The 11717-nt window shown below is 33.8% G+C and overlaps 1 protein-coding gene across 1 annotated transcript; it reads left to right on the top strand.

Moving 5' to 3' along the window:
* The first annotated feature begins 8794 nt into the window (after positions 1-8794).
* On the top strand, positions 8795-10602 carry LOC145095459 (MDIS1-interacting receptor like kinase 2-like). Its single transcript, XM_079033333.1, has 4 exons — positions 8795-8872; positions 8978-9082; positions 9567-10173; positions 10322-10602. The coding sequence occupies exons 1-4, from the start codon at positions 8795-8797 to the stop codon at positions 10600-10602; spliced, it is 1071 nt and encodes a 356-aa protein (XP_078889459.1).
* Positions 10603-11717: the final 1115 nt, after the last annotated feature.

The raw sequence follows: 11717 nt of genomic DNA, 5'->3' as shown, positions 1-11717 counted from the left end.
TGAAATTTTTGGGTGTTACAATATGTATTTATTTGAATGCCTTTTTGTTATGAAACTTCTCATATGTTTTCTTCTCTACCCTCATTTACATGTTCAAAAAAACACTAGGTCCATTCATTTTTTAGATTCTTATAAAGGAGCCATCACCATTGACCCATTAATAAACGGTCGCTAAAAACTTTTATTTTGGAAGTAAAACAAACTATGCATTGCTTTGTCAATTGTCCATGTCCCATCTTGTCTTCTCTTGTCAATGATAGCTTTTTAGTTAAAATTAACAAAAGTTTGCAGACCATTAAGTAATTATATTATGTAAATGGTCATTGTTTTATAACACTATAAAACCACAACACTAAGAAACCATACAACTAATGTGACATTATTTTAAAGAAATTTATTCACGCATTTCATCAAACACTTGTTAGGCACTAAAACCAATACGATGATTAGCACTTCAATCACTCTGCTTCTACTATGGAAATGGATTTACACCATCATAAAATCACCAATTTGTTTTAAATTTAATATTTTCTACGATTTGGATTGATTAAATGATTTGGAAGCAATTTCTGATGGATTCAAAACAATTTGGGTGTGATTGGACAGGGAAAAAAAAAGGTGGTTATTGCTTATTGCTTATTCCCACCACAATAAGCTAAGTTTAAGTGTTTGGATAAAATCCTTAAAAATCAGCTTATTGTGTTAGGAATAAACTAAATAAGCTAATTTTAATAAGCATCTCCCCTTGCTTATTGCTTATTCCCACCACAAATAAGATAATAAGCAATAAGCTAATAAGCTCATCCAAACACCCCCTTGATTTAATAGGCTTCTAAGTATGGTTGTTCTTATGAATGACTCTAATAAGGGAAAACATGTTTGGATGTTTTTAACAGTACTAATTAGACTGTGTGCATTAGGATCCTATAAATGCTCTAACCGATTTTTAATTCCCGAATACTTCCTTCAATGGCGAATTGTAATTTTAGTTTGATCTAAAACAAGATGAAATTAAAAGAATATTAACCGGGACCAACTACGTAACTTCCACTACAGTTCAAGGACATAAAATGTAATTTACTCAAGATGATTTACTTTATAGAGAATTTTTTATTTGAAACAGTCTGGTGATAAAATCTCAAGATTTAATAAAAAAAATATAAGCTTTTGGAAAAACTAATAGTTAAAACTAGTACCCGTGTTCTGAAATTCAACATTTTGAATTATTCAATCATTATTTTAATTGCACTTATCTTATTGTTCTGAATTAATTATAATAAAGAACCCATCTAATATCTTTTTCTTGTCAAAATCGATATATAATATACATAGACAGAGATGGTGTGTGGTTTTTCCATGAAAGAGGGTTGAGTGGGGATACTCAGTGGACGAGAAGGACCCTCACCGACAAAACAGATGTTAATTAAATTCAAAAGAATAGATTACAAATTTGATTCCAGTTTCGATTTTGTTACAAAAAACATTTCTGTGACAACTTTGGTCGTACAGCAGGTCTTCACATAACAACTTTAGCTATCAGAAGAATGATATTAGCATAGATTTTTATATTTGTCAAGTTATACTTTTTTTTTTTTTTAACGATATGTTGAACCAGTAATAATCGAAGCCCGTTTGATTATATAACCAATTAGACAGTTATTTCACTGTCAATCAACTGCTTTTGGATTTGATACAGCCACATGAATTAATTGGAAAACAAAAGTTATAGGCCAAATAAATGCACTGTAGTTACATTAATTGAACTGTCATATCCATTAACAACATATGATACTGTCATGATGAATACAAATGAAAGTGTGATACATTCCTTGTGGAAAAAGATATAACCGGTTTCTCACGTAAATAATTCCATGTGGAAAAAATTATGACTTTGCCCAAACATTCCTTGTGGAAATAAGGGAAAAAAGCAAGTGAAATTGATAGCTCAAGTATAAATTAGTGGGACACTAACCATCATTTATGAAAATCAACATGGTAAATCAAGCTATGTCCTCTTCAAACTTCGATTTTTTGTCTTTAGCTCTACTATTCATGACACTCTCCCATATGCCTAAAATCGCCTTTGCTTCTCCGGAGGAAGTAAATGCTCTTCTTAAATGGAAAGAAAGTCTTCAAATCCCAAATAACTCCACCATCTCTTCATGGCTTCGCCTTCCTATGAAATCCAGTGCATTGTTTCCATGCACTTCTTGGTTTGGAATAGTTTGTAATGCTGACGGGAGCATTCAGACGTTGAACCTCAGTTCATCTGGATTAAAAGGTACACTCCACCAATTTTCATTTTCTTTGCTACACAATCTTACACATTTTGATCTCTATGAGAACAACTTCTTTGGGCCCATACCACCAGAAATCCGACTCCTCTCCAAACTTGTATTTCTTGATTTTTCAGTGAATCAGTTTTCTGGCTCAATTCCTTCATCATTGGGACATTTGACATCTTTGAATTTCCTTTATTTATCCCGAAATCAACTCTCTGGTCCCATTCCTACTGAAATTGGGAATTTAAAGTCTCTCACTGATTTTGCTATGAGCTACAATCAACTTAATAATTCTATTCCTTCATCACTAGCAAACTTGAGCAACTTACAAGGATTGTACCTAGCTGTGAATAATTTGTCTGGCCCGGTTCCTATTGAACTTGGGAATTTGAAGTCTCTCATTAATCTTGAGTTGAGCAGCAATAAGCTTAGTGGTTCTATTCCTTCATCATTGGGTGATCTGACATCTTTGAATGTCCTTTATTTGCACCAAAATCAACTCTCTGGTCCCATTCCTATTGAACTTGGAAATTTGAAGTCTCTCATTGGTCTTGGGGTGAACCACAATCAACTTAGTGGTTCTATTCCGTTATCACTAGGAAACCTCAGCAACCTACAGACTCTGTACCTCCATGAGAATAAATTATCCGGTACCATTCCTATTGAAATTGGGAATTTGGAGTCTCTTTCTGAACTTGCAGCGAGTAACAATCAACTTAATGGTTCTATTCCTTCATCACTAGGAAACCTGGGAAAGTTAGAATGGTTGATCCTCTATGATAATAAATTTTCTGGTCCCATTCCTAGAGAACTTGGAAATTTGAAGTCTCTCACTCATTTTAAGTTGAACGGCAATCAGCTTAGTGGTTCTATTCCTTCATCATTCGGTGATTTGATATCTTTAGATGGCCTTTATATGCAATACAATCATCTTACTGGTCCCATTCCTTTTCAACTTGTGAATTTGAAATCTCTCACTGATCTCAAGTTGAGCAACAATCAACTTAGTGGTTCCATTCCTCCAGAGTTTGGAAATTCAACACAGCTACAAAGGCTTGATCTGTCTTCGAATCAATTGGTTGGTGAGATCCCAAAGGAGTTTGGTAAGATGAAAAGTATGTTGTATTTGTACTTGTCTCATAACCAACTTACAGGTATTATACCTCTAGAGTTTGAATTCTGTCAACTCCTTGAAGTACTCGATCTCTCTAGAAATAGATTGAATGGGCCGATACCAAAAAGTATTGGTCATTGGGCATACATCCACTACTTGAATCTTAGTAATAACCAACTTAGTGAGAAAATTCCATCTGAGATTGATAAATTAGTTCAACTTACAGAACTTGATTTATCTCAGAATTTGCTCACAGAAGAGATACCATCTGAAATTCAAAGTTTGCAAAGTTTACAAAAATTGAATCTTTCTCATAATAGACTATCTGGTTCTATTCCTAACGCGTTTACAAGTTTGCCTAGTCGGATTGACATTGACCTGTCCAACAATGACCTCATAGGTCCAGTTCCACTTTGCTCTAACTTTGTGAACGCGTCCTTACAAGGAAATCCAGGTGTACGTCACTACTAGAAAAAAGGCCTTTTACGACGCTCATTGCGTCGTAAAACGCTAAGATGACGCGCAAATGCGTGTCAAGGAAGGCCCTGTCATAAAGAGAGACGACGCGCTTTTGCGCGCATTTACGACGCGCGGTTATGACACGCAATGCGTATCAAGGAAGGCCCTGTCATAAACGAAGACGACACGCATTTGCGTGTCGTAACCTTACGACACGCGTGTTTATGATACGCAATGCGTATCAAGGAAGCCCCTGTCAAGAAAGGCCATGTCATAAATGAAGATGACACACATTTTTGCGTATCATAATTTTAAATGTTCTAAAAAATATATTTATATATTTATTAATTTTTAAATTAAATTTGCAATTAATGTCTCATAATAGAAATAAAATATCATATACAAAAAATACAATCCATTGCATAAAATTTAATGTCATACAATTCTATTTTTTACAATATCTAAATTTGCATCTAATCTACTCTCTACATCAAATTCCAACTAAGTAAAGTTGCATCTTGCCTTTCATAATTCTTTAAGACTAATGCTGGATCTTATATGGATAAGAAGTAGTACATTGGCCCATCTACTCTTTGTTTCATACTAACAATTGAAATGAAGAATGCAACACTTGCATTTGCAGCATCTTATCTCTTTCGGCTTGAGCTTTCTTTTCCTCTTCTAACTCCAAAGCTATTCGCTTTCATCAACCCTATAAACACAACACAAAATCACTAGTCATTTTCATTCTACTTTTAAAATTAATTCTTATCAGGACATTCTGCTTTTAAACTTACCAATCTAGCAAATTTTTCAAAGAATATAATTTATAATTTTTATGGAAAGTACATTGCTATTTCTGGAATACAAGATGTTACAAATCAAGAAACTTACATGGACTGCCGACCACCATGAACCTGCAAGACACGAGACATCAAATAAATCAAAATTAAATTTTGATTTTTTTTGCTTTCAGTAACGATTAACATTTAACAAAAAAACAAAAGGTCAACCCACTCCCTTTGCCTCATTCCAGCTGACCCACTCCCTCGAAACAAGAAAAAAAACTATCAACCAACATTTTACTTATATTTGAGAGGTTTTCATATTGATTTATTTATTTGTTAATAAATAGTTTACATACTACGCCTATGGTATGGATTAAACCGAGTTATAGGCCATATACAAACATTTGTGCCAGGCAAGAGTGTTATTTGTGCATAAACTTCATTTGTTTCTGGTTCAGCCTAAAAAAAATGAATCCAGAACTAAATTACTTAAATACCCAATTTTTCATCCAATCCAGCAAGGATAGAAACAAAGATCAAGCAAAATCAGAATGAGAAAAAAATCATTTTGTATAATTGTTACATGTATATGCCTGAATATACCATATTACACTTGCCTTCCAAATTATATATTAAAATAAATAAACAAATTCTTTTTTCTAAATTCCAAAGTTATATGTCTGAAGAAACATTGTATTTTCCCTTCTTAATCTTTAAAATATCATATTTACCTAAATATATATATATATATATATATATATATATATATATATATATATTAATATTTTCAAATTATTAAAACTAAAATAATAACTAAATATACCATATTACACTTGCCTTCCAAATTATAAAAACTTCATCAACAAACTAACTTCAACTTTGCCATCAAAAAAACTATGGTGTCATAGTCTATTTATTATTTTAAAATAAAAACTCATAAAACACAACAAATTAAACTGAGTTTTACACACACAATATATATTAGAAAACACTCAATTTTTTATCCATTGCTCACACAAAACGACCACTCAAAACGACATGTAACAGATATCACAATTGGTAGCATTTTCAGTTATAGCTCTTTAATCTATTTTTTTATTATTGATGAAATACAAAATCAAAAAGTAAAAGAAAAGTCATAGTCTAATCATCTTTTTCATTGTTTAAGAAGAAAAATTCAAAATAAAAAAGAAATAGAAAAAGCAATTGCCATTACGACACTTAGAGGTTAAGAACAGGTCTCCAAGATGAATTTCCTATAATTTAGAAGATAGGTGTAATATAGTCCATTTATTTTTTATATTTTCATTTTTATGCAACAATTCTAACTCATCATATGCATATTCAGATGTAAGGGTTTAGAGATCCTCAAGTAAACAAAGAAGCAATCAATACAATACCCTTGCCCCATGTGTAGACAAGACAGACTCCAAACAGATTGATAATCTTTTTCACTTTTCAACATCATATCTCAAAGCTCAAATGTGTGTTCAACCATCTTTTCTCATAAATAAATGCCAAATATTTTTGAAGTAAAATTAAAATGTGCAAGTAGTAAAAGCTTACCAATTTCATGAAGTGCATCTTTAACATCAACAACAGTTTTAGCTGATGTCTCCATGAAAAAAAAGTCCATTCTCCTTGGGGTAAATTTTGTTGAGCTTACACACAAAAATAAGTAAAGAAATAAACTTTTCTTTTTCCAAATATTAATAATTCCTGGGGTAAATTCTGCAATAAAAAATAAGGAAAAGGGTAAATACTTATGTTGTAACTGTGCTCTTGTCTTCCAGGTCGACATTATTTCCAGCAAATGACAGTACCATGCTTGGATTACCTGTACGAACCACAAAATGAAATATGACTTCATTTAAGTTTCTCAAAAGAATAGATAAGAAATATAGAGGTGAACGTAGTCAATTGGCAGAAAATCAAGAAAATGGTGATCATTAATTGGACATCATTAACATCAAAAGGCCTGGAAAGGATTATAGGACAACTATGTCTTCATTAGCAACAACAAGTTCACTTCAATAGCACAAATTATAAAAGCAATCTGCATGAAATTATAAAGGTCAACAAAAGCATACAGGTCTAGATGGAAAATACAATGAAGAAAGAAAAATTGTTACACTATTTCATTTGAATTATTTTCCATATTTTCCAATTAATAATTAAAGATTTGGCTGCCAATTAAGTGAAACAAGCCCCTGATGAAAAAAAAAACCCTTGATAAACTAACACTACATGTAGGTTAAAATTTTAATTGTGCAGATGTAATGCTGACCTGGAGGTTCATCTTTCAGACATTGATTAGTTCCTTTTCTTTCCTTCTAAGACATTTTATAAGCATCTTTCTTTTTCTTTCTTGAATAAGTCTTAAGCAGGGGAAGCAGTAATGTCATCATTGAATTGGTTATCTCATGTCCAACTGAATCTGAATCACTCTTGTAAGAATTATCACTCCCAATACCAGTACCAATAACCATCTCATCTTTTGCCTGTGACTCTGTTACACATTTTTCAGAAACTAAAACTTACACAACATTTAACTTTTCATTTATTGAACAGTTGGTTTCTTGAGGGATCACCTCTGCATAGAAAATTGTTGTCATCTACTATACAAACAACCAAAAATATGGTGATAAAATTGTCAATGTATGTAAATACCTAAGGCTGAATCCAAAGTATCAGGTGCATGGAGGTCCAAATCATCTAACATATGTGAATCTTTTTTAGCTAATGGGTCACCCTTTTCATCTTTTTTAACATATTCAACTCCATCCATCATGACTCTGCTTTAAGATACTAATCAGATGCATTACTGTCTCCATGGCAGCAGCAGCAGCACAACTGTGATGGAAAAAGATTTCTCCACCAGGCTTCAACACCCGTGACAATTCCTCCGACAGCTTATCACCAGGAAAATCTGATGACTTACACATGGATATCACAAAATCAGTGGATGATGAATCCACTGCCAAAGAACCTGCCACATATCAATGTAAAAAAAAATAATAAGAAACTTGAATCATTTTTAAGCAACACAATAGTTTGCAATCAATACACAAGGTCCTAAAAGAGGTTAAAGACTTGTTAATGCCAGTTACTGAATTACATCATTGAAAAAATAAAAAGTTGGGACCTTGTAGTTTCAGGTCCAAGTAGCACATACTGCAATTATAAACTAATGATGGACCATCAAGCATCAATTTATTAAATGTGACTTGTGAAGGTGATATACAAAGTTACAAACAAACAGGGTATGGGACTCAAGATGAAAGCATATATATTAACAGTTACAGATTCAGAGAATGGTAGAGACAGAAAGGTACTTAGTGATGCAGCTTGATTGATGATCAAAGGATTAAAATCCTGAACCACCTCCTTCTTGACCATTCTTACAACATTCAAAACTTCATCCAGTGACACCACGACATTGTCAGTGATTGCCAACACACTACCTTGCACCACTTTTGTATCCTACAAAATCAGCAAGCAAAATTAATAAATAAAATCATAAATCATTATATGTGTAAAACTGTTTCTATGTTTAGATACTATATTCTCTTTCAATATAGTATCCAAACCTGACGTGTAGATGCTGCAAGGGGAATACGGTAATTACTATCAGCTGTCAACTGACCCCGCCTCAAGGATAACCCATGGAGGGAGTTGTCAGCGCATCAAACGGCACATCCATGGGTATGATTTATTCAAAACAGGTAATTGATAAACTAGTGAATTCATCTTTGATCCTTGATTTAAATATCAAAAGCAATCGAAACTAACACATAAACCCACACGAATAAGAAATACCGAGATGAAAACAATCAATATTATAGACCTGAAATATAAATTAAAGAGGTGTAAGAGTGAATATGGTTTGACTTGGTGGTCACCCTTTTCATCTGTTGTTTTCATACTGTTTTGAAGATGGGTGGGGGGGGGAGAGAGAGAGAGAGAGAGAGAGAGAGAGAGAGAGACCTGAAATATAAATTAAAGAGGTGTAAGAGTGAATATGGTTTGACTTGGTGGTAACCCTCCAGAGCTCTCTCTTGCATCGCAGACAGTATTCTACGACTAATTTCAGCTTTGCATCTAGTCGTTCCTTTCATATGGACGACGAGGCTTCTTGAAAGTTTTTCCATATGAAAGTGGTGGTGATGGAAGAGATGGTAGGGAGGCAGTGGATAGTAGGAATGGTGGTGACAGTCGATTGCATAGAGGTGAGTGTGAGGTGAGGTGGAATGAGATTTTATGAAAAAAGCCCTAGATTTGGACGCCTTTTGTAATTGAGGATAATGGATGCGCATTTGGTAAAAGAATTATAGAACGACGCATCTGCAATCGAGAAGGTGGAGGATAGAGATGAGAGAAAACCTGGTGGAGAAGGAGAGACGAGAAGGTGGAGGTGTCGATTAGGGGTTGTTCAACTGGTAGCTTCGATTGAGACGAGGGAGAAGAAGGCGGGGGTTGAAAAATTTGGGGATTTCATTTTCCCTCTAAGGAGCGCGTTTCTTAAAAAAAAAATATAAAACAACAGTCACAGAGGACGCACAAGTGCCCTCCGTGTTTTTAATTTTTTTTACATGAGACACTAATTTAAGGGCACGCAATAGTGCGCGACCTATATCCTTAAATTTTTTAAAGAGATGACACTTTTTTAATGTCACTCTCGTTTGCGTAACATAAATTAATGAGTGTCGTGGTTTGCGCGTCGTAAAAGGTCTTTTTCTTGTAGTGCGTGGAAATTATATAGGACTAAAACTTTGTGCAAGTCACATCTTGATGAAGAAAAATGTTCCCTTTCATCATTGGCACATCCTTGTCATTATTCTCCCTCTTATCGGGGCAATTTTACTTTGTTGACTCGTGTGTGGCCTCATTGCTTATCGAAAACAAAGGAGACATTATCCACAGAAACCATTGGACAAAGAAGGTGGTGATTATTTCTCCATAACAAGTTTTGATGGAGGAGTAGTGTATGATGACATCTTGAAAGCAACGAATAATTTTGATGAAGCTTACTCCATTGGGACCGGAGGATATGGGACTGTGTACAAAGCCGAGCTACAACCTAACAATATGGTAGCAGTCAAGAAACTTCACCCATCATCTGAGGATGTTGATCATAATGGATTCCTAAATGAGGTACGAGCATTAACAAACATAAGGCATCGAAACATAGTGAAACTTTATGGATATTGTTCACTTGCCCGCCACTCCTTTTTGATTTATGAATACCTTGAAAAGGGAAGCCTTGGATCAATCTTAAGAAGTGATGTTTTAGTAACAGAATTGGATTGGTTGAAACGGGTAAAAATTGTAAAGGCTGTAGCTAATGGGTTGGCTTATATGCATCACGACTGCACACCACCTATAATTCATAGAGACATTTCCATTGCCAACATCCTTCTTGATTCCGATTATGAGGCACATATTTCTGATTTTGGTACATCCAAGCTTTTAAAGCTAGACTCATCCAACTGGACCGCAATCGCAGGCACATATGGCTATATCGCGCCAGGTAACACAATTTTATGATGTTAGTACTACATTTTCTTAAGTTTCATGATATATATGAATAAGCATATGTACGTATATGTATCTATGTTAGAATCTTGTGAGGTTGATATAACTTTTTTTTGTTTTATCTCATGTATCTTTGGATGTAGAGCTTGCTTATACGATGGTGGTGACCGAGAAATGCAATGTGTATAGCTTTGGGATCTTAGCACTAGAAGTGATCATGGGAAAGCATCCTGGTGAAGTACCAACATTGCGTGCGGATTATCTGGTGTTCGCAAATGTTGGAGATAGTCGCATTCCACTTCCTTCACCACACGTTGAGAAAAAAGTTAATATGGTACTGAATCTCTCAAGAGCATGTTTGAACTCGAATCCGCAAGAAAGACCAACAATGTGCCAAGTTTCAAATCTGTTGATGAAGGCTTGATATTAATTTACTTTGAATGTTATTTGCTTTTGTCATGTTCCCTATATGCATCCTGATAATATGTATTTACTTGAATGCCTTTTTGTTATGAAACTTCTCAGATGTATTCTTAAATCATTATGTAATAGATAAAAAAATAAGTCAGTGAAGATTGATATCCTTTTATAAGCTTCACGTCTGGAAAATATAGTATTAGTCAAGGACAAATATTTTGCTCATCAACTGAAATTTAACAAGTTTTCCAATCACTTGGATTTCCAGTAAAGATAAAAAGTAGCAAAAATAACATTGGTAAATTAACTATATGTAATAAATTATATTCTATAGTTACCGAAAAATTGAAAATACGAACACATACCAATTGAAATTCATCTTAACTCTTAATACAAGATTCCTATCAATTACATATTGAACTAAATTGACTACCAGTATGGGTACACTCCTACAGGTGCCATTTGGTGAATTTTTATACTTTTGCCATCGACTCCATACCATAAAACTCAAATTTAAGAGTGTTGGCAATGATTTGATGCTATACACCACCTAACTCATTCATATATAAAAACAAGTATTGAATCTCAAAGCAACTTTTAACAGCCTGAACCATTTACACACCATTACTTACTAATTAATTTAAATAGAAGTTACATGATCTTAATTATTAGTACTCATTTCACATCACTTTGAAAGACTAGAATTCAAACTTCTCACTATTTGATGTCTCATCTTCCTTCATTCCATTTGAACATCATATGGAATAACCTATGAGTATAATAAATATGATGTCACAGAAAAGAGGACCTCCACAACAATATTAATAATTTTTTTTCTCAATAATAGATTATGCAGATTACGCGTCACATATTTTAGATAGTTGTGGTGGTTGTTTCTGTTCCTTTTTCAATCCTCCAGCTTATAGTGATTTAAATTTGTTTACATGCAACTGGCTTGTTAAATGGAGTGGAATATGTGTTACTAGAAAAGCAAACAGGGTACCTTTCGTCTCTGCTTACTCTCTCTTTCAGAGGTCAAACATTAACAGGTTGAAATTGCGATCCTGAGTAGTAGAGTTCTTAATTAAATAGAATTACCATCAAAGGTTTCCAAATAAACAG

The sequence above is a fragment of the Lactuca serriola genome, chromosome 3 (genome assembly GCF_051521515.1).
Source record: "Lactuca serriola cultivar US96UC23 chromosome 3, Lser_US96UC23_V15, whole genome shotgun sequence".
Lineage (NCBI taxonomy): Eukaryota > Viridiplantae > Streptophyta > Magnoliopsida > Asterales > Asteraceae > Lactuca > Lactuca serriola.
Note: the sequence above shows the minus strand (reverse complement) of the source record. Positions and strands in the feature narration are given on the sequence as shown.